The 25,000-nt window shown below is 39.0% G+C and overlaps 1 protein-coding gene across 1 annotated transcript; it reads left to right on the plus strand.

Moving 5' to 3' along the window:
• The first annotated feature begins 4,666 nt into the window (after positions 1-4,666).
• Positions 4,667-7,170, plus strand: LOC308392486 (uncharacterized protein). The gene is made up of 2 exons (XM_080875558.1): positions 4,667-5,755; positions 5,981-7,170. Exons 1-2 carry the CDS (start codon positions 4,700-4,702, stop codon positions 6,497-6,499), a joined length of 1,575 nt encoding a protein of 524 aa, XP_080731684.1. The 5' UTR covers positions 4,667-4,699; the 3' UTR covers positions 6,500-7,170.
• The last annotated feature ends 17,830 nt before the right edge of the window (positions 7,171-25,000 follow it).

Consider the following 25,000-nt stretch of genomic DNA (forward strand, 5'->3'; position numbering starts at 1 on the left):
GCATGGTTATTGATGCAAGATAGGCTTCAGAAACTGCTCATCTACTGGGAGTTTACCACACAATGTCTAGAGTTTACAGAGAATAAGAAAAAAAAACAATTGCTAGTTCGCCACATTCACTAGATCTCAGACCAGCAAAGCACCTGTGGGATGTGGTGGAACAGGATATTCCCATTATGGATCCACAGCTGACAAATATGCGGCATCTGCAGCATGTAACACTATGATGTCAATACTGACCAAAATAACTGAGGCATGTTTCCAGCAACATGTAGAATTGAGGCAGTAGTAAAACTAAAAGAGGCTCCAACTTGGCACTAGCAACGTGTAGCTAATGAAATAATAGTTAAATGTACATGTTAAGGGATTAAATAAAATATATATTAGTCAATATAACATAGTTGCTGCAACTACATCTAACTATAAATGAAAAATGGTCCCTAGCAGTATAGCGGCAATGCGTATGCCAGTATGCAATGTGTATGCGTTACTAACGGCGTTACCTTTTTTCAGTAACGAGTAATCTAACTAATTACTATTCCTGTCTTTACAACGCCGTTACCGTTACTAACAAGAAAATGCAGTCGCGTTGCTATTTTTCAACAAACAGACGGTTGAAGCTGTGTTCAGCTTCCCACACCTTATATCAGTTGCACGGAAGTAGCTGTAAGTAATCTGGGCGCTACAGCTTTAAGTAGCTGCGCCTGCTCCCGCGGACGGCAATCACTTTCTGGCAGACGATCACTTTTTGGCACAACACCTGGAAGTAGGGGGCAAAACAATCGCATGAGTGCTGCTGTTTGACTGAGGAAGAAGAAAGTAGTCCTGGTAAGCCAATCACATGACCACTTCAAGATGACAAAGCAACAAGGTGATATATACCAGTTTTTAAATTGTGTTGATAGGCCACGTAAAACCAGAGTCATGATAAACAATATATACGCGGCGTTTTTTCCCCAATAGTTTCATCATGTTTAACGTCTAAGGACAGTGCCAGCAAGCACTCTCTGCTTATGACCCAAAAATTTAAAAACAAAACAGAAAACAGCCATTTCGTGTTGGTTGAAAAATGTACCATGTCGACCAATCAAAATTTATATGGCAACATGACATTTGGTTGTTTAGGAAGAGGGGGAAGTTTTAGGAGTGACGGCGAGAGAGAGAGAGAGAGAGAGAAAGAGGGAGAGAGGAAGACAGCAGAAAAAGATAGAGAGTTTTGAGATGTGAGAGATTTGTGATGTTTAGCGTGTTTGTAGTGTGTAGTTAATGTGTTGTCTTGTGTAGTTAGTGTGTAGTGTTGTGGATAGTTTTGTGTTGTGTGTCAGAACAATGAGGCGACTGCTGTCTCCAGGTAAAAAACAGAAGCGGTGATACACCTGCTGCTGTCAGACCTGCAGGTATCAGGCTGTGATGTTCTCCTTTATAGTGCCAGAAATTATTTTTTTGGAGTGGCACAAATAATTTGTGTGGCATCTTATTGAATGCAGAACAGCTGATTGTTATGTAAATAGTTTGAAATGGTTATTTTAAAAAAGGGTAAAAAGTAAATGGCTGCAAATAACTTTGTTATTTGCAAAACTTGTGCATATGATTTTAAAATTGGCAATTTATATTTGCATTTAAAGTTATGAAATATGATTCAATAAACATGTTTGTGTACAGTAAAAAATATAACCTTTTTTACTCGGATTTTGTTTTTTGTCTGATTTCAGATCAATTGTGTTAATACAAAAAATGTCAAAATGAAAACATAACTGTAAATTCAGACAGGCGAGGTTGTGCTTAAAAGAATGATACCAAACAAGGCAAAGTAAATAGTTTTTAAAGGTGAAATGTAGAGGGAACATCGAAAGTAGTTAAAAATGGCCAATTATAGCCTGGACCCCAGAGGGTTAAACTTTTTTTTTTAAGTAGCATAATAGTTACTTTTCAAGTAATTAATTACTTTTAGAATATTGTAACTCAGTTACTAGTTACTTCTTCAAAAAAAGTAACTATAATTAATTACTTTTTCAAAGTAACTTGCCCAACACTGGCGTATGCTTATATCAGCATGCACAACAACATGGTTGCAATGTTAGCATGGATGACAATGCTCATTTACAAATGCTAACTTGCACTGTAGTACCACTGAGGAAGATGTGATTATCAGCAGCTTTTCATTTGGTCTTTTTTCAGTATGAAGAGATCTTCAAATGCTTTAAAGGAAACCAACATTTCTATACAAACATTCAAAATGAGAAGGGTCAGAGAAACAGTGAGGAGGGACAATACCTGAAAAAGGGGTACATCCAAGAATCCAGTCTCTGGGCACGAATGAAAGCCTGTTTACTATTTCACAGCACTTGTTGCTATAGTCATTAAAGGCTTAAGTATATGTCCAAAAAAAAGGGGTTAACTGAGAAATTAACAACATTATCATAAAGACAATGGAGGCAAAATGTGTGACATTAGTAAGTCTAGCTTTCTCAACTGTTACCAGCCTGATTAAATTTGTACTGCACATTTTGTTCAGTAGTCTCATTTTTAGGTTAGTCCATTGTTGAGTGTAGCTGATAAAACAGGTGCATTTGCTTAGTGTTGCTTTAAATTGCCTACCTGCAGAGTTTGAGTTTTTTAATCGAAAAAGCACGGCTGTGTGATAAAGCGTTACTCATCTCACAGTTTTTCACATTTGACACAGGTATCAAGTGCCAAGCCAACTGGCTGGTTTAATGGAGAAATATGACCCGGCAAACTTGACCTATTTTTAAACATATCTGCACTCCAGCCTAAAAAACATCAGGCTTTTTGTTAATACAGTCATCTTGTTTTGCATTGGAAAACATGACATTTGTAGGATGCGTTCTCTGTGATGCAGTTTGAATCTAAATGTCAAGATTCAATAGGATTCCAGCGTCATCATTGCAATCTGATGTCCCATGCCTACAGCCATTAAATTTTGGAATATAGCAAACAATTATAAACAAACTGCTATTAAGAACAATAATTTGCAAATATTGAACAAAATAGAAATGGAGTGTGACAAAGTGGTGCAAAAAGTTCACTCCTGGAGCCTTTCTGTGTGGAGTTGGCATGTTCTCCACAAGCCTTCGTCTCCATATGTCATCAGATTTCAGTGATGACTGCAATCTCAGTGAATTTCAATGAAAGTGGATACTCTTATCAACTTTTAGAAACTTCCTTCCACTGTGCAAAGACATTAATCTGTGATTCTAAATTGGCTATAGGTATGATTGGTTGTCTGTCTCTCTCTCTGTTAGCCTTGCCATAGACTGGCAACCTGTCCAGGGCCGCCTCTCATCCCATGACTGATTAGATAGGCTCCATCATCTTCCCAACTCTAAATTGGACAAGTGGTTGAGAAAATAGATGGATGGCAGAGTGTATAATCATTAACCACTTTCTTTGCAAAGCCTACTCATGTTTGAGTGGATGCAAAGTTGTGGCCTTTGTCCATTTAAAAATGGTAAATATAGTTACAACCAAGTTAGAAAGTTTTCAGAAAAGCTTGTTGAATTTTTTTTTTTGCAATCTGTACTGGGTATTTGTGGGCTTGGTAGCCTGCAAGCATGTGTCTTCTGGATTTGATGTCATGTAGCATGTAACATGTACACATTGTTTTGGACTATCAGCAACCACAGTTCTCCCTTTTAATTGGTATTGAAGTAATGAGCACTCAACAAAGTTTCTGAGACAGATTTGACAGTCACTATTCATTATCAAACTGATACTTGCAGCACCATTTAGCTCTTACACAGCTGATGGACCAAACACTGGCACATTATTCACAGCATGACAAAGAATGGAGGGCTTCTGTCATTACTGTTTAGGATATCCATTATCTTTTAGCCCTAAGATGCACAGAGTAGCTAAGTCATTGAACTGGTGGAGTACATTCAGCTTGATGATTGCTTTGCACTATGCAATTTCTAAACAAAGTAAAAGGCTTACTATGCTGCTTGTTTGATACATACTCTGCATTTGTGACAGACACAGCATAGTTGTTTTTGTCCCAAATTAATAGACGGATTTTTAAGTGGATGACAACATTGCAGCACAATGTATAATAATCAGTGATGCCGGTAACGCGTTGCTTAGTAACGCGTTACTCCGAATATGACCCCTTTTTCAGTAACGACTAATCTAACGCGTTACTATTTCCATAACAGTAGTCAGATTAAAGTTACTTGTCCAAACCACTGTGCGTTACTATTTTTTTTTAAGCAAAAAGATTTGGTTTTTTCTTTTCGTCTCAGCGGATGACAAACGCATACGTGTCGTGAAACGTCACATAAGCGACAGGTCACGTTTCCCGCTCACAAGCAGCCAGCGACGTAAAAAAGTGTAAACAACAATGGAGGGAGAGAGATGTTCGTTCTTTAGCTGGAAATATGGTCACTATTTTGAGTTTCTGTCAACTAAAGATTTAAATATTAAGGTTCGTTGTACACTCTGTGTTGGCGAAAAAGTGTTATCTACCTTCAAAAACACTACGTCAAACTTAAAGAAACATTTGGAGTCGCAGCACAGCACAGTCAAACTCACAGAGAGAGTCCCACCAAGTGGTCCGAAGCAGAGAGCCGTGACTTCCGCAGAAGGTCCTACACCCCCCAAACAACAAAAGTTGGACTTTGGTGCAAAACCAGCAAGTGATGAAGAATTGAAGAAGTTGGTCGCGCAGTATATTGTAGAAGAAATGCTACCTATAAACACTGTTGACTCGCCCTCGTTTCGTGCCATAATAAAAAAGATCCCTACTTCTGTTAATGCCGAGCTGCCTCACCGAACGACTTTTACTTCTTACTTGGAGAAGGAGTTTACAGAAATGGAGAGAAATTTGAAGGCCACACTGAATGAGATTGACTTTGTTTCAACTACTGCGGATATTTGGACTGCTAACAACAGAAGCTATATGGGAGTAACGCTCCACTGGATCAGTAGAACCACATTAGAGCGTCACAAGGTTGCATTAGCATGTAGGCGAATTCGTGGTAGACACACGTATGATGTCATTGGTACAGAAATCGAAAACATCCACTCCTCTTATGGATTACTCAACAAAGTAGTTGCAACAGTTACTGATAATGGATCCAACTTTGTTAAGGCGTTTCAAGTTTATCATCCTGTCACGGAGTCCGATGATGAGACGGAGGAGGAAGAGTCCAGCCCCAAAGACGATGATGTCACTTTTTCTGATCTGTCAGAAATCCTCTCGGCTGAGAATGAAAGTGATGGTCAGCTGTCTCTTCCCCCGCACCGCAGGTGTGCTTCGCACACCATCAACATAATTTGCACACGTGATGTGGAGAAACATTTAACAACCAATGCAGAGAGCAGGGCTGTGTATAGGAGCAGCACAGCAAAATGCACAGCTCTTTGGACCAAATCGAGTAGATCTACACTTGCATCAGAAACAGTGGAAGAAATCAGCAAAAGAAAGCTCCTAATACCAACATCCACAAGGTGGAATTCCTTTTTTGATGCTGTAAAGAGAATTGCAGAAATCCCCATGGGTGAGCTGAATACTCTGTGCACAAAGCTAGGACTGAAGTGCTTCAAAGATCAAGAATACCAGTTCCTGCATGAGTACTGCATGGCCATGAAACCTCTGACTGCAGCACTGGACATTTTACAAGGCGACTGTCCATATGGAACTTTACTACCAACACTTGAAGTTCTGATGCAGAAGACCCAGGCTGTGAAAGATGACCTCTCCAGGATGACTGCAGGCCTTCCAGATGCCATTGTACAGGTACGCTCTATCTTGAAATTAGTCAGATTTTTTGCTTCATACAATTCACAAACATGGAACAGAATATTAATTATCATTGAAAAATAAGATTAAAACAATTAAAATGTTTACAAGTAACCTAAAACAAAATTAATCCATAATACTGATCTCATATTAGGCATGGTTTGCAAATAATTCAATAACATAATAAATTGTAGGCATAAAAATATCAATTATGTTTTTTAGGCTATTCAGACTCGTTTCGCCGGTGTGCTGGATGACAAAGATGCCCTTCTTGCAGCTGCCAGTTGTCCAAAATTCAAACTCCGATGGCTGAGAGATGCAGGAAGGAGGGAGCGAGTAAAACAGCTTCTGACAGCAGAGTGTTGCACCACTGCTCCTCTGGCAAAAAACCCTGCCAGTGTGCCCAGTGCTACTACATCTAGCAGCCAAGGTGAGATGGACTTTTTCACTTTTGAGGCAGAGCCAGAGGAGGAGACCTATTCTGCAGAAAAAGAAGTCATGGACTACCTGATGTCAGGCTACGACCTTCAGATTCTGCATAAATTTTCAAGCATAAAGACAATTTTTTTAAAGTATAACACTCCAACCCCATCAAGTGCTCCTGTGGAGCGACTTTTTAGTCTGGGAGGTTTGGTGCTCACGCCTAAAAGAAATCGACTTTCTGACAAAAGGTTTGAGAAGCTTCTGTTAATGAGGTACAACCACTGGTTTACTCGCTCCACTCTACTGTTTCCCCCATAACATGCGATGACAACATATACTGAAAAAACAGAGAATGGGGAATCCAATTTAAATAACTATTTACAAGTAATTGAATTAAGTTTATCAAAGTCACTTAATAAACTTATTAAAGTTTTCAAGTTGATTAACTTAAAACAATTACCTGCAAGGAAGTAAGGCAATTTAAGTTGGACCTGCAGTCTCTTTTTTTTTTTTTCATAAGATTAGTCCAAAGTTACAAAAGCGGACAATAGTGCTTACATGTGGATGGTATAAAAAGTATCTTAAGGGAAGTCAAGAAAGACTCTTTGTTTGTTTGTTTGTTTGTTTTTTTATAAAAAGTATTTATGTTAAGTGAAGTAACAAGACTGTCTTTATTTTCATACAAACAAGTATTTCTGTCAGGAAAAAAGTTTTAAGTTCAACTTCAAATGTCAGGAGATATATTGTTGACATTACTGTTAAAATACACTTCCAATAAAGTGAGTATTGGCAAAATCGGTTGATGTTTTTATGTTGAGGCAGTGGGGAGTGTTATTGGCAGCTTCTGAAAGTAACTAATAAAGTAACTAGTAATCTAACTTAGTTACTTTAAAAAATAAAGTAATCAGTAAAGTAACTAAGTTACTTTTGGAAGGAGTAATCAGTAGTCCGTAATATATTACTTTTTCAAAGTAACTGTGGCAACACTGATAATAATTGAATATGAGTCTCCGTATCAATGCTGTAAAGCAGGATGATCAGACAGATTAGATGTCTCACACATGGTGGCCTTAATTCATATGCGCAAAGATACTACCGGTACAGCTGCTACACAACACAGGAAACCTGAGTGACACTTGACTTGCAGATAAGGTTGACAGTGGGAGTTTTTTTTCTCTTATCTCACAAGGATGCAACATGATCAGGGTATGACTCATGGGATTAGAAACATGAGGATTTTTACTTTCAGATAAAAAACATTTTTTTAGCAAATTATGGATTGGTCAAAAATATTAGACTGGGCAAAGCATTTCACATACAACCTCTAAAAACTCAGAGATAAGGTCATATACTCAAGCCACAGAGACTCTGTATTCACAATGTATTAGTATTTCAGCTGCAAAGTCTGCACTGCATGACAACAGCCATGCAACATTGCCATTAACAAAGTTACAAGTGATTAACAAGACCAATCTCTTGCAGTAAATATATACATTAATATATATGCACTAGGGGTGCAACGATATTCGTATCGATATTGAACCGTTCGATACAGTGCCTTCGGTTCGGTACGCATATGTATCGAACAATACAACATTTGTAATTTATTTTATCAACTTTCCTTCTGACGATGCTGTCTGTGTTGAGCGCTCAGTGAATCTGCGTTCGACTACTCCGCCTAGGCTGCACTGTCGAGCGCAGATCCACTGAGCGCTCAACACAGACAGCATCGTCAGAAGGAAGAGCGCAGGGCACCTCCCCCACCCTCATTCAGATGTGGTGTTTGGAATTATTTTGGTTTTCATGTGGCGTATGACCCTGAAGGTAAGCGCGTCATGGACTAAAGTAAAACAGTATGTTGGATGTGCCATGCAATGCTCAATTACATGGGTGGGAACTAGTGTGTTAGCGCAGTTAGCTCGTTAACGTGTTGGCCGTCCAGCCCCATGCACGGGGCGATCGGCGGTAGCTCGTTAACGGAGATTTGCCGTGTTGTGGCGTTAAGGTCATTTCAACGAGATTAACCTGAAAGCACTAGTGGGAACACAACGAATATGACTGCACATTTATGCCGACATCATCCTAGTGCAAAGACCAAAACAACAAGCATGCTACTAACTTTAGCCGAGTCATTTAGACAGCTGTTAGCACATGATTCTCCTTATGTTTAATATGCTGCTGAGAATATAGCCCAGAAGAAGCGGATAGTATAGCTTTTATTTTGGAAAGAGACATTTCTCTGTAATAAACTCTCTTTTCCAAAGATGAGTGATTCCTCAATCAGATACAGGGCTTGCAATATCGCTAGCCCGACGTCCTGGGGCTAGCGATTTTTTCAGTCGGGCTACCAAAATCTATCTCTGCCCTGCCCGTCGGGCTATTGTAGGAAGGAAAAATATATGTCAATGCTTTTGCATTCTTTCAGAAATGTAGCTGGGTAATTATGTCATTGGCATCGGTGAGCCACTGTCAATATGTGACATATTGAAATCGCGTTTGAATTTGCGCTTGTTTTTTTGCTTTCACTTTGCAATCGCGCGAACTGTGTATAGAGAGCGACAGCACTGATCTGTGAGTGATGATAATTTGCGCACCAATTCCTCTGACATCGTCTTATTAATCGTTAGCTTACTATGCAAACATGACAAGTGAAATCTCCCGCAGCTTAAACATGTGAGAGGTTGATCGCGCAGAGAATCGCTGAGCTTATGTGAGTGCGTCTGTAAAAGCAGCAGGATTTATATTTGACTACGATGACCTGGATGACTGAGAACCTTCACAGAGAGATATATATTTTAGTTCTGCTGAGCCAAATAAGACAGGTCAGGGTGAAGAAGTGACAGCCAAATAAAAGCTTACCACAAAACGGAGAAGTTATGACAAATCAGACTATAAGGCAAAAAGAAAGTGCAGCTTTATGGTTTCATGGACAAAAGAATTTCTGTGGCTGCAATATGACGAGCTAAATAACCAGGGCTGCACATAAGTGGTCCGCAGGTGCGCATTCACTGTCAAAATAAAAAACACGCACAAGGGTTAGGGTTAAATTTAAAAACTGTACTTTTGAGTTAAAATATATATTTATAATTTTAATAAATGACAAATTAAGAAGGCATGAACATTTTTTTGTATCGAAAAAATATCGAACCGTGACACCAAAGTATCGAACCGAACCGTGAATTTTGTGTATCGTTGCACCCCTAATATGCACATTTAATTTTTTGCACGCTTGTCTTCATAATATCTGTATGTCACATCCCTCCGCCTCACTTGAAGGACCAAGCTGTAAGCACCGCTAACCTCTGAATCCACTGGGAAGCAGCCAGCCACCGTGCCAACCATGGTGCTCTCCTGATGCAGGAAACTAAGCAATCTAACTACAAGAGGCACCCAAGAGTGTCACATCTGCTAATTACAGCAATAGTGTCTACTGAAATGGATATACACATGGGCTGATAATACACACACACACAAGCACACCCCCTTTAATCTCCCTGCTAATCAAGGCATAATCAGTAATCAAGACGGTGAAAACGTTTCATGTCTTCAGGTGGTACACCCTCTTCTGTAATGTATTTCACAGATCAATTTGTTGAATGTGGAGCAAGCTCATAACAATGAAGCTTTTTTATGCTGAGATTGCTTTGAGTACAGCATTATTGCTTGAGGTCGGAGCTGTAAGATGGATTCAGTAAAGTCACATGTTAGCAGCGAAAAGTCAGCAAGGAAATGATCGAGCCTGTTCAGCGAATAACATTAGGTATAGTTCTGCATTCTGACTGACATCTTCCTGCTGTCTGGCCGAACACCAGTTACCATGGCAATGCAATAAATACAGCTGGTGTTCCCTACTGTACCCAAGGCGAACCGATAAAGAGTGCATAGCATAGAAAAACCCATATAATATGTGAACAGCAATATTTTCTTTAATAAATTATGTTGTGGTTTCATTAAAAACAAATAGGCAGCAGTGTCTCGTAGCTCTGCGAGCAGAAAACGATTAAGAGCAACCCTGAGAAGCAAAGGGTAAGAGTGAATTTTTTAAATAATAAAACAGGCTTTGTAAAGGTGTGACCTGGGATTCTGGGTAATTGTGATGGAGATGTTTCAGTATTTCTAAAAACTTTATGAAAAATCAAAGAAATCATGACCATACAAAACACTTCAAATTACCTAAGCCAGCTGCAATAGAAAAAAATGCTTTTCACATTACTAAATTAGGATTAATAATACATTGATGTAATATGTATAATACAAGAGGCACTGAGGCTCGTTTTTACTTTTACATTTTACACTTTAAATTAGCAAATTTTACAAGTATAAATTGTCTGATCAACGACTGATAATTAGATGGAAAGAAATGACCTTGTGAAAGAACGGGATCACCAGCACTCTCCAAAAAATCCTTCATTACATTTATTACAGGACCAAAACACAACTTGTTTCAGTGATAAGCCAACATCAGTGACCTTGATGACCTTGATCAGTCTGATCAACCTAACAGCGCACTTGTTTTGCTCTTTCACTCCCTAACATCCTGACTGCATTGCATGATAAATTCAATGACAATGCTAAACTGGTGCCACAAGTGTTGAAAATAAATGTTCCCGAGCTATAATGGTGTGTTGTTGTTGAAAATATTTCTCACATGTGGTGCACTGTTGCAAAGCATTTCCATTACAAGATCAAGGCTCGTGATGTTTGCGGTCTTCCTTTCTGATCCAGTTCATTTTTACAAGGTTGCCCCGCTTAGCTGTACTTCAATGCTGATCCACACTGCTTTGCTCCAGCAAGGCCACGCTGACTTAGTCAGGTCATTGGGTTACCATACCAATCATAACTGAGCCTATATTTACAGCTAAACATCAGGTAGGAATTGCAAAAAGAGCCATGGCCTGTCATACATTGGTATTTACTAGGGGTGCAACAATACTCGTATCGATATTGAACCGTTCGATACAGTGCTTTCGGTGCGGTACGCATATGTATCGAACAATACAACATTTTTTTTATTTATTTTATCAACTTTTCTTCTGACGATACTGTCTGTGTTGAGAGCTCAGTGGATCTGCGTTCGACTACTCCACCTAGGCTGGACTGTCGAGTGCAGATCCACTGAGCGCAGTGCAAGCTAGCAAGACAGAAGCTAAGCTCGTTGCAACATGGCAACTGCCTCAACGCTACCCGAAATTGAACCTCCCCCACCCTCATTCAGATCTGGCCTTTGGACCTATTTTAGTTTTCATGTGAAGCATGACCCTGATGGTAAGCGCGTCATGGACAAAAGTAAAACAGTATGTCAGATGTGCTACGCAATGCTCAATTGGTGGGAACTAGTGCGTTAGCGCAGTTAGCTTGTTAATGTGTTGATGCTGTCCAGCCCCACGCACGGGGTGATCCGCGGTAACTCGTTAATGGAGATTTGCCGTGTTATGGCGTTAATGTCATTTTAATGAGATTAACGCTGACATCACGAGTGGGAACAACGACTATGACTGCACATTTATGCCGACATCATCCTAGTGCAAAGACAAGTGGAAGCAGACAAAAACAACAAGCACGCATGCTACAAACTTTACCCGAGTCATTTAGACAGCCGTTAGCACATGATTCTCCTTATGGGGACCTGATATTTTTAACGTGCTGCTGAGAATATAGCCCAGAAGAAGCGTATAGTATAGCTTTGTGTGATTTCTCGATCAGATAGATTTTTTTATTATTATTATTTTGTTGTTTCAGCAACATTAAATTTAAAAACTGTAATTTTGATTTAAAATATATATTTATAATTTTAATAAATGACAAATTAAAAAGGCATAAACATTTTTTTGTATCGAAAAAATATCGAATCGTGACACCAAAGTATCGAACCGAAACGAACCGAACTGTGAATTTTGTGTATCGTTGCACCCCTAGTATTTACATATCACAAGTGTATTCTGTGTATTATAGTGTATTATATATTTGCAAACTTGATCTGCAGATTTCTAAGTTAATGTGTTAAAGTAAACTGTGAGCAAATGGCTTCATGTCTGCTGATGATCAGTGTTCTCAGGAGATGTCTGCAGTTGTTGGCAAAGTAGGCTATATAACAATACTGCAGTAATAATCTGTGTGATTATTTTCTGCTGACAGAGGACTGCAAAAGCAGGCAGTGCCAACAACAACCATTTAAGTGCAAAGTGCAAAATGCAGCAGGTGATTTTGTGTGGCTTTAAAGAACTTGAAACATGGTTGGGATAATCTGTGTTTTCCTTTATATAATAACAAGGTATTATTTAAAGTACCACTATATTAAAATAGGTTATAATCACTTATGTGATCACATATGTTATAGAGAGGATCGTTGTTCCAAAAATTCAGTAGCATGGGCTATCTTTTGCCTTACATCCTAAAAGATTTTTTTTATGCATGTATGCTGTAGAGGATTCAGTTTCTGTTCAGTTACTTTTATCTTGTGAATCCATTAGCACCAGTAGAATCTCTCCAGAAAACAGTCTTAGGTGCTCAAATCTCAAAAGTTACTGAGAAGACACTGATGTGATTCATGATACAGCCTAATCCCACATCTATCATCCATATGGTAAACGCATAAACAACATCAATGCGCCCACACTTCCATGGATCATTCGTGAACAGTTTGTCAGTTTTGTCCTGCTTCGGGTACTGATTCACGAACATATAACCCTGCAGAGAATTCTAAAAAGAGCTGACAGCAATAAGACTTGTCACAGCTGAGTCATTTCAAGCCTCAGTATTATTTATTGAAGGACAAGGAGCACACTACAGGATATGGGATTCTCAATATAATAAGCAGTGACTGAGAAATCAGCATTGATTTGAATTTGAGACTAGAGAGTCACTTAAACCATGAAAGCATTTGCCACCTACAGATTCCTATTTTATGTTATTTTTGTGCAATACGGGTTATGAACTCCAGCCATCTTTTCTCCTAAACAAACTCGTCTCCCTGAACTGCCAGCGTTGGCAAGCCAAGGCAGCGGCCCATTATATTATATTATAGCAGTGGAAAAGAAGGAAAAACAAAAACTTATCAGACGGGAGATTCCAGCGATTTGACTTGCCATTTGAGAAGACAGGGAGATGTCTGCTGCATGTGAGACGTAAGGTAGAGTCTCAGGTCTGTTTGCACCAAAAGCTCCCGTCATATCAAGTCTGACTCCTTTCTGAACCCTCTTTGAACTTCTGACAGCTTGTGTGATATGAAATGCTCCCCTCTCCCCATCCAGAACTTTTGTCATGCTTCACAAAGCGGCCGACTTCCTATGGAGACCTTGTTCCTCTTCGGTATTTGACAAAGAGATGGTGGGATTTGCTGGTGAGATTGCTAAGTTTTGGGTGGCTTTCCTCTTTGGATTCTGCCAGTTTAGTATCAAGTAGTCAGAAAGCACACCGAGCACTGATGTGTCTCCTGCTATTAAAAGGGATTCAGAAGGCTTCCAGCCATCATATCTGTCATCAATTTTACTTTTTATATATCTTAATTCTCGCGCGTTTTTATGCAGTTGGCCCAAATGGAGACTATTCATGCAAACCTGCAGCAAAAAACACAAGTTGTCAATCACTGTTTTTATATTACCAATGCATTAAATTATATCTATGTGCTTTAGTAGCTAGAGATAAATACTACAATAATGTATATACACACAAACAAAATGATGATCTGATCCTGGTGACACTGAACAAGAAAAGGGAGAAACAGATATTCTGCATTCATCTGGTTCCCAGGAGCAGGCAGCAGCGGGGATAATGTCATGGTTTCATCCAGGAATTGTCTTAATACAATTTTGAGGCCAGAACATTTATACTGAGGGTGTCCTAAAACACAAATGACTTAAAAATGTCCTCAAAAACCAATAAAAGGGTAAAGAATGACTAAAGTACCTATAGTAATCATAGAAGAAGAAATCAAATTGTATTTATTATTATTTTTTTATTATTTATTTTAACTGAGAATCACACTTGCTGTAACTATGAATGGCTGTTGACAAATTTAACTCAGTGGTATCAAACTGAGTGTTTTCTAACAGCTGTCAGAGAGATTAAAATGAATGAATTGAACACTATGTTGTTCATCAATACAGCCTAATAGGCTTTGGGCCCTTTTGGTTAAATGTCTGGATTGAATCAAGCACTAAATGTTATTTGGACTTAAGAACAATGGTCTTAACTACAGTCTTGTGATAAATGTATGCATCCCACTAGTTGCTGTCTATCCAGCTATAGCAGACAGCAGTCGGCTCAGCCACTCTGCATGGAGCAAACTGTGGGCTTGGCTCAAGCAGAGGGGACACACTTCATCAAGCACTGCAGCTTCTTTCCACTCCCCCTATGCTTCCACTGCTCTCCCGCTAATGATTAACATCATAAATCACACTACACTGTTTTCTCCTACTGCCAGCAGTGAGGGAAGCAGCTCTGCACTGACCCTAAGCACTCAACAGCACTAGGGGATACTTGTGAAGTGAAAATAGTGTTTTTGGGCTGGTTTCTGCCTGTATTTAGGTTGACAGGATTTTTGGAAGTACTAGAATTTGTCCTTTTCCATTTATCCAGTCTAGTATCACTGAGAGCAAACACTGATTATTAGACTGGCAGAAAACCGACTGAATACCTGTCCAAGCAAACATAAACTGGCCATGCTTTACCTTTGGGATCTACTGGCTGGTTCAGATTTTCTGCTTTTACACCAAAATGTCAGATTTGCTTAAATTTAACTGTCCAGCTTGAAAAACTGAAATCTAGAAAGTACCTAAAAATAGCATATTTATGTATTTTGTAAAATTTTTATATTTTTTGTTATATTTTTCAGTAACAAACAGCAATGCTGTTTCAGAAGAAACAGTGATAACAGTGATACTTGTGCACAGACCAACTGTATCCCAACCCCAAATTAAAAATATCCAGAAATTATTTTGGTTTTTTAGTTCTATTCTAGCCACTCCATCCTCCTTGTAAATTAATTTGACCTATACCTTGTGTTTTGAACATTTGTTCTTAAATTTAAAATTGTTTCACTACAAAATTATACTGCCTGAGACATAATTGCAACCATTTACCTCCACATTTGTTGGTGTACTGTCATGTTATCCAATCAAAGTATATCTGGAACAGGCTGAACCAAGCACCAACCTACCAACAGAGAACTAAAAATGCCAATCGTATAAAGACTTGGAGCTGGCTTCAAAATAAGAATGTAAATGAATGCAGATGTCAAAATGCCCAAAGGAGGGGGAGAAAAGCATTTACAGATTGGTCCATGAAGCTTTTTTGTCCTTAATTTCATTTTTCATGAAAATTGTGCAGAGGGTACACATTTATATGACTCACCTGTTACGAATGTACTAAGCTGTGAGCTCTTGGAGTGAGAAGTGACATTTTATGTTCAGGATTTGGTTTTACTGAAAGATGCTCTAAAAAGTTGGCTGCTTGGGTTTTTAATAAATACTTTTTTAAAGCTTAGGCTAAATCCAAAATGTATTTATGCAAGCCCAATTGAATTTGCCTTATTAACCAATTAGCCTGGGCTAGCCAGCCAATTGGCCCGGGCTAGCTTTAGCTCACATCTTAGCATGGCTTAACATCAAACAACCTGGACAAATGTTAAGCATGTGATATCAAAGCTGCCATTACTGTCAATCTCATTGGTTATTTTTTGCTTTTATCTGTGTCTTTTTAAAAATCTGAAATAAGGATCTAGGATATTTCCTAACTATCCCTACAGATTTGGTATCACAAGCTACAGAATGGCAACAATCTAGCTCTTTGGGAAATGTGTCGGTAATGGACAGCCCAGGGACAAACTGTAGGAAATATTAAAGTATAACATCAGCCCAACCTCAGCTGTTATGACTCACTGAGCCCTCACTTTTAATTATTGATGTAAACATCCACTTTGACACTTTCTCTGTCAGTGATGACAACCCAGCCGCTTGCCCAACACATGAAAGAGTAATGATGTACTAGTAGCCTCGCCATCGGCAGGGGTTCAGGGGATTAGCCAGAAATTTGCTGTCCAAGCAGTAATGCACTTGGTTTTCTTTTCCCTCCAACACCCTTAGTCTTTCTGATAAGACACATTTCACAAAAGGTAGAAACCTTGAAAGACAGGGGCTAGGAGATCAAAGTGACCTATGTTGCTGATCCTTGAGGGAGGAGGCCAGGGCACATTTATACATCTGCACAATACCTAAGAGTCAGGCTGGAAACCCAACAACGATAAACCTTGAAAGACAAGTGCACATTTGAAGACAGCAAACAAGAATCTGAATGGAATTCTTTATCAAAAATATAGAATTTTAATTAACCAAAGCCTTCTATCACCATTCTAGATTATGCAAGGACTGTTCAAGCCAAGACCATTTCACATTAATTTTCACAGTAATACTGTAGGAGCTCCTGTCTTCCTGTATTGCTGCAGCACATGGTTAAGTAGAAAGTCAAGTCCACTGCTAATCAGGTTGAACCTGCCTGCCCTCATTCGGTCTCTTGCAATGAATTTTTAAAATGCAGGTTTTTTTGGGGGGGTTGGGGGGCGGGATTGTTACTAAAGCCCAAAAAATAAAATAACATAACTGTATGACATTCATCTTTTACTGTAGTATTATTGGAGATTCACTTTTTTCACTTTTTCCAACTGTTTCAAAATATGTTGAAATATAAGGTATGATTATTCTATCAATATATGGAATGCAAGTATAGCCACAGGCTACAGTAACCAGTACCCATAATATTCTTAGTGGATGTGCTGCAGCTTCTTGGCAGAGCAGCAAACTTTGATTTAGAGTGTCAAGATGGTTTTCAGATGGTTGCTCGGAGTTTTGCAATCCCCACAATCACATGGACTCACCCTAAATGTTATAGGTGGAAAGTCTCACTAAAACTGTATGACTTTAATCATAGAGAGTTTTGCTGCCATAAAGCCCCAGTCACAATTTACTGACGATCAGTACACTAGCAGTTCTCAGAGGCACTCAGAGACGTGATCTGATTAAATCAATGTATTTGGAGAAATTGTTGCTCTGTTAAAATTGGAGACAAACTGATTTCTTTAAGCACAGACAAGGAGTTTCTCAAAACTGCAATCCATTTTGCAAAGTCCAACTTTATCTAACATCTAACAAGGAGCTTGCTGTTCAGATGGAGCAATGCACTCCTTGCCTCTACATCCGAGACAGAGAGGTGAAACCTCTGTTTTATGCTGATGACCTTGTTCTACTGTCTGCTGTTGGACAAGAAATACAGCAAACAGCTGATCATCAAAGAAAAAAGATAAATTATATATATGGTGTTTCTTTTCAAAAACGATTTAAATGTCAGGAAAACAGATACCAGTTTAGCATAAATAATCAAACACGCAGTATGAGCTACATCTACCCTGGTATCACCATAATAGTATCAGGAAACGTCAATGTGACAGTGAATGCATTAAAAGAAAAGTCTCTCTACAGTAAGAGCTCTAAATGCAATTACACTGTCTAACTTTCACAATCCAATTAAAATGTGAGTTAGAATATTTAATGGTGTCATCTTGCCCCTTGTGCAATATGTTAGTAAAGTATGGGGTCGACTCAGTCATCAGAGCTTTACCCACTGGGACAAACACCCAACAGAAGCTCTACAAGCAGAATCCTGTAGATGCGTTTTATATGTGTACAGAAAAACACCAACATATGAATTATGCAGATGCTTAGTGGTAATTAACGTCACTTTTTTAATCACCTTAAATCCAGCCCCTAACACACTCCCCATTCCAAAGCCTTTCAAACCTTATCAATGAGCCCTGAAAAGACTCCCCTGTGCCAGTTCATGATGAGACTAACTGCCCCCTCTTAAAACACACTAACCAGTCTTACATCAACTTTGCTTTCCAAACACCAATCAGAATAATGCAAATTAAAGCACACTGCAAAGAAAGTGTTTCAGAAATATCTGAAACACTAGAAAGTTAAGCAGATTAGAACGGTGTCTGACCTGAAGCTGTGATTATGAATTGGTCTGGTCCTAATCAACAAGCGGCTCAGTGACTACAAACTGGCAATCAAACAGGGAAAACACAAAAATCATGGCAATGGGAACATGTGATCACAGTTTGGCAGGTGTGGTTAAAATGCAAATCATTCAACAAAGTTGTTAACATTTCTTAACATTTCAAGATTATAAATACTCCTCGGAGAAGAAGACGGGGCATATCTGGCAGATCTATATTTATCAACAGGTCACAGCCTGGACATGGAAGTAATACAGTCTCAGATCAAAAGTGGAAAATAACAGAAACACTATTGCAATGAAGAGATTTATTTTAAAGTATAATAAAACCAGTCATTTAAAATTCTGAATAGTACTCTGAAATTTGTTTTTCTGTCTATAGTTCAGCAGAGTGACACAGTAAGACAATGGAGTGTAACACCCACATGCCGTGTCTGTCACCATTAGCTTTGAAATGATTAATACAGGATTAATTTTTGTCAAATCTGATAGTTCATACAAAAAGCATATTGTCAGTAGTCTGCAGCCATGTGTTGCTGCTTTTAAAGTCATTGTTTTCATGACAGTAAATGATTACGCTCTCAAAACACACAAATCTAATTACCCCTCCTATAAATTACAGTGCGGATGACCAGCTTTAGAGATCAAAATTAACGTCAAATTAGATTTGCCTCCTGTCAGAACACAGCGTTCCAGTTTCTGAGAGGACACACACTACTTCAATATGATGGGTGCTCTGGGCATGCAAGTGCCTGAATGAACTAATTAATCATCCCACAATGTTTGAGAACAGCGTCATTTTTAACCATGAAGGTAATACTGCTTGATAAAAAAAAATCCTAAGCATGACAAAACTTAGATCCTGCAAATAATCGTCTGAAGGTAAGAAGCAGAGGATGTTTTTCAATTCTTTTTTTTTCTTTTATAGTCAAGCAGGGTTAAGTGTTCTCTTGAGACAACAGCATGCATGCAGTGAAGTTTCTCAGAAGTGTTTAAGACTGTTTATTCAGAGTTGCAGCAAAAGTTATTTTTAGAAATGTGAGATTGGTTTCGTGCAAGAAATGGCATTCAGTTTGCAAACTAGACACTTCTGTGAAAATAATTATTCCAACAGTTGGTGTGCAGAAGTACTTAAGGTGGATTTCAATGGGTGCAGATTACTATTGATTAACATCTATGGTGGTTAGTTGGATTTGTTAGAAATATTTGAACTAAACATAAATATTATTCAGCAAACCTGTCCACAGGTTGTATGAACTACACGTGCCTTTCTCAAAAATACTTGACTGTTCCCTAATTTGTACCTTTTTACAACACTAACTAGCAACTAACATCATCGAGACTTATTTAATGTATTTTTGCATCATTATTGCTCACCAATGTTTTTCCTGCTTTCTGTGGAATTTAAATTGGGTTTTAATCAACAGACAGACTCAGTGTCCCCTATGACATTTCAGGAAATTAAATTCAAATTCATTGGCTTACAAAAGAAAGGGCTGGGCCAACTTTATCTGTTAAATAACTGTTTCCTCAGAGCGCGGTGCTAGTCCATATCCCAGCAGAATTATTTTTACAGTAGCTTCAACTAGGGCTGAACGATTATGGAAAATAATCTAATTGCGATTTTTTGCCCCAATATTGCGATTGCGATGCGATATGCGATTATTTTTTAAGGTCTTTGTCTTCTGTATTATTAAACAAAGACAAGCAATACATCATATAGTATGGCCAATACTATATTACATTAATTTTAAACTGTTCTTTCCTGGAAGACAGACCTCTGTTATGATGACATGAGGTGATGCATGAATTGATGACTGACATTTTTATTTAACTTCTTCAATCACAACAGTATATTTGAACATACACAATAGTTTATTTTTAGCTTACAAACATCTGAGCATAAAGTGCTGACAAGGAACCCTGGTGTAAACATTAAAATGAAAGTCAGTACAATGTGCAGATTGCAGAAATATACATAAAAAAAAATCAGTGGCTTTACCACACTCAGTTTTTCGACATCTGTGAACTACTAGACAGTCATTCAATTAAAAAATAATATTAAATAAATAAAACTAATAAATAAAAAATACACACATCTTACTGATCTCTGCAGTCAGTAACATTACACATAAAGTGCAAACATAATAGCAATTGTATAAACACACACACAAACACGCCTTTAAAGTTTAAAGGCGTGAAATTGGACGGTCTAGTTCTGATTAGCGTCACCGCTGTCTCGGTGGAGTTTAATAAACTCGGCCGTCTGCTTCTTGCTATCTAAAATATAACCAGACACTGGTGTAAATTCTCGACTGTCTCATACTTCTGTTTAATAAGTTTTCTGTTTGACGTTTAGTCAGCTGTGTGAAAACCAAGGAGGAACCCACCCGGGGGATTAATAAAGTTTTATTTTATCTAATCTAATAACTTTAATCTCAGCCAAACCGATTTACTCACGAACAAACAAAACACTGAAAAAAGCCCAACAATAACATTTTTAGGTTGTCTAAGTGACATATATTACGTTTAACCCAAGCAGCGAAACTCCGCGGTGATCTGAAAATGATGTGCCGGGAGTTGTGCCGTTCTCGGCCGCATCAGTAACCCTCGAGCTCCCGGCTAGCTGTCGAGCTGGTGGGTAGCAGACGCCTCTGAAAACGTCGAAGCACTTTTGCAAATATGGGATATCTTGATAAACCGAGCAGATATTTGATGTTTACACAACTACTTTCTCGCCTGAAAATATGTTAAAAGTTTATTTTGTGACCCAGAAAGATTAGTATGAGTAATTTTAAAACTTAGTAGCGGCCGCCATTGCTGGAAACTGGAGTTTGGCTGGGCCGCGCTATGAATTCTGGGATATGGTAGTAATTTGGACAGCCTTCGGCGCGTCGCTGTGATGTAATCGGTCTACAAATGCGGCCTCAGGAGGATGCAGCCCATGAATTGTATAATATAATCGCAGTATAATCGCAGCCTTTGCGGTTAGAAAATTGCACTTGATCATGTCGCGATATTATCGCAAATGCGATATATCGTTCAGCCCTAGCTTCAACTTATCCCAGTACACATAGAGTTCCCTATATACAATGGCGTGTCCAGCGGGGTGGCCTGGGGGGGCACAGGCCACCCCCCCAACCAGACTGGCCACCCCAGGTGCCACCCCAAAGGCAAAACAATACAATTCAATCAAATATCAAATGTCCGATTATGTTTTCACGGTGAAGCTCAGATATCCGAGTGTAAGTGAATGCAGCATCGGCTTCTGCGCTATGCGCATCACGTTAGCAAAGGTAGGAGAGCCAAGCACGAAAGACGGCACCGCTGGAAACAATTTTTCGGTGAAAGAAAATGAGGACAGAATAAATGTCCCGGTAAGTAATACTAAGTTTGTTGAGTTTAGTAAACTTCGGTGAAATTAGAATACCAAGGAAAAAATAACACTTAAAGAATTATTGCAGCCCTCGAATATTTCAGACAGTATGCTACTGAGGGGAGCTAACATAAGAGTTATGAGTTATATCATCTAAGTCGTAACATTGCTGTATGGAGCTGCAGATTTGGTTGCATAGCTGGACTGGCCATCGGGCATACCGGGCATATGCCCGGTGACTTATTTTTTATTTTGTAAGGGCATGAACAATGAGAGGTGGTGGATTGGCCAGATGCAGGTCGATGTGTAAAAATAACTCAGTTGTTTGGTGGTGGCTATGGCGGGGCTTCCACAGAGGCCAGCAGGTGGATGAGGGAAGGGGAGGCAGGAGGAGGAAAGACCCGAGGCAGCCGCCAGTCCGAGTGTCAGGTGAACTGAACTTCAGGTAAGAAGTTATGACCTGCAGTCTATCTGGGTCAGATATAAACTAAGTTTAGGTGCAGTTTATTTTTGTTGTGCTGACTTTTTACTGTCAGTTGCAATAACTCATACTGCCCGAGCTAGCATGAAGGAGTTTCTGTACAGCTGTTCAGTTGCTATGATGTTACTGATAGTGAACTTTATTTTATTCATAAGGTTAGTTAGTAGAGTTGCCAACGGCTCCTTAAAAATGGAATGGTCCCTCATTCAGAGAAAATATTATGCGTTTGGTATTGAGCTGAGAAGAGACGCAGTTTGTCCCGAACTTTAGCTAGAATGGAAAAAGACAAAGCTGGATTTATTCTGTGTGTTTACGCTGCACAGCTGCCTCTTCTCTCATTCTCTCCCCCTCCCTCTTCTGTTGCCACTTCAATCATGAAACTGATCAATGATCAGCTGATCGGCTTTTCTCTCTTGTTTGTTTATCGCCCACTTTGGGCCAGAAAGAGGAAACCAGCAGATGTCGCGCTAAACAACAGCAGCACGTTTAAGCTTGATCAGCTGTTGTTAGAATTTATTTAATATTAATTTCAAGTATCAGCTGATGTTTGCTGGAGCCACAGCTGTAAAGCTGCTGGTCATGATGTCGGTTTGGATATGTGGTGAGAGGGAAACATGAAGATGAAACCAGGAGATGTCCTTACTGAATCATCAGAGCTGAACAGGTGATGGAGAAACAGGTTTACCTTTTAGGTGACAGGAATGAGTTGAAGGGAAGTTATGAACTGTTTCTGAGAGACAAATAACACCAGGATCCTTTTTTACGTAGCTGACAGCTGGTAACTGTGCAGGGGTGGGTCTAGCAAAGTTATGCCAGGGGGCCAGGTAGGGAATTAACAGGGAAAGGTGGAGCACAAAGAAATTACTTTTCTTTCTTATTCTCATTTAAAATATCTCGCTTTTATTAAATAATTATCTAAATCTTACAACCAAAGTTTTTATCTGACGTAAAATGTATAGAAATCATACATATACCAACAAGATAGTGTACATCACTGTCACAACAGCATTTGTTTTCATTCAAAGGCTTTATGGTTTTAATACCTGGTGGGCCGGTCTGTAGTCAAAATGCCTGATTTTCTGTCCCGGTCCAGCCCTGCAGGTTAATACTGGCAGTGTCACCATGCCAGCTGACTGTATTTCATCATCAGCCAGTGTTGTTCTTGATCAATATTACCAAAGTTTACCATAAGGCAGCAGAGAAAGTATTTACTTGCTTTCAGGTTTTATTCAAATGTTAGTCTTTTCAGTTGTTTCCCCACTTTTTTCCTGTTTCAAAATCAAACACCAGTTTGTGAGAAGATTATCTTCTTTTTTTAATAAGCAGATAAAGTTTTACATTGGAACTGGCTAATTTGTCAATTGTTTGTTACAAATGTTCGTATTTTAATATTCAAAAATGTTTTTGCCCAAAACATATGTGCACTACATGTCAATAAAAATACTATGCAAATATTGCTGTCCTTGAATGCTGAGTAAGCACTGACAAAGCACTGATTGTATCTCTTGTACTTTATCAACGCAGTATCTAAAAACTTTGCACCGTAGTGGTTAAAATCTCATTCTAATAAGAGTTAAAAGCGCATTCGGTTATTAGGTTTATAGGGTTATTGAATTATGGTTAATGGTTGGTAGAATTTTTTTTTAAACATTATCTGCCAATTACATCTGCCACCCTTCTCCAAATCTGTGCCCCTACCTGGCCCCCCCAACAAAAATTTTCTAGACACGCCACTGCCTATATAATGCCAGATCCAGAATATGTTATAAATGGCAGCATTATCACCCTGGACTGAAAAAGTACAGACTCTCAGTACCAACATTTTTAGTTGTCTGATGGAGATAAATGATCAATGTTAAGTCTACTGCCTGTTGTAGGCATCAGTGTGCTTTAAAAAAAAAAAGCACGTTAACCCTCAATTTTGGCAGTAATCTTAAATAAAAACAGTGGCACATTGAAAGAAGGTCCTAGCCAAGTCTCTTTGTTCCCTGGGGCCTTTAATAAACATGCATTAACGTGCTTAAAGATATAAATGTTAGGTTAACCGATGATTCAAAATTGGTAAAATAGATGGATGCATGCATGAATGGATGGATTTATACTACTTACATCTATTTTGCAGTGTGTTAACTGCTTTCGGAGCAGACTCATTTCAGTCTGTGAAATTTTCAGTATTTTTGCATTTAAACCCGTAGGAGTTGCGTGGTATCTTTTTACATGAATTCACAATAATTTGCTAAAAGGTTTAACTCCAGTTGTTGACCTATTTATTTATTTAGCCCTAAATGTTTTTGATGCAAAAATGTAGCTGCCAGTAGTCCCCAAGGAATCCATGGGCTTCTGTTCCCAGTACCATCTCGCAGAGATCGCGTCATGCAGAATCAACATTTTAGTTAAGGGCTCTAATAATATATGATTGTGTGCCTGCATGGGTTAAGGTTTAATGGAGGACATTGCTTTAAATAACAACCTGATCCGAGTCGCTTTATCAATAGAACATGCTCCCTCACATGCACCTCGCAGACTTCCTAGTTATGCTTGAGGGCACTTACATCTTTGTTGGCACCTTGGGTATTCCATTGCACACTTGACATGCACTCCCATCTGAGACTGCTCGTGTCACACTTTGGCCCGAGGGTTATAGCAGGCCAGACGAGCGAGGGAGTCAGACTCTCTGCCTCACCTCCCTGCGGAATGAGGCACAGATGCATTGTGAGCATGAACTGACTGGGTTTGTCACAACCCGCCCCACACCCCTTACCTTCCCTCCTCTCCTTTTCCCCTTGCTCTAGTGTGCAGCCCCTGCATCAGCTTTTTTGTCATCGTGTGAAGCACACTGTCAAGTGCATTGTGAAAGTAAGATTAAAATGGTTAAGACAAATAAAGAAGTAGGCGTTTATTGATTTATTTATTTACGTATTTATATGTCCTTGCAAGCCTGAATTCCACAGCG

Source organism: Rhamphochromis sp. 'chilingali', assembly GCF_963969265.1.
Source record: "Rhamphochromis sp. 'chilingali' genome assembly, chromosome: 2".
Classification (NCBI taxonomy): Eukaryota; Metazoa; Chordata; class Actinopteri; order Cichliformes; family Cichlidae; genus Rhamphochromis; species Rhamphochromis sp. 'chilingali'.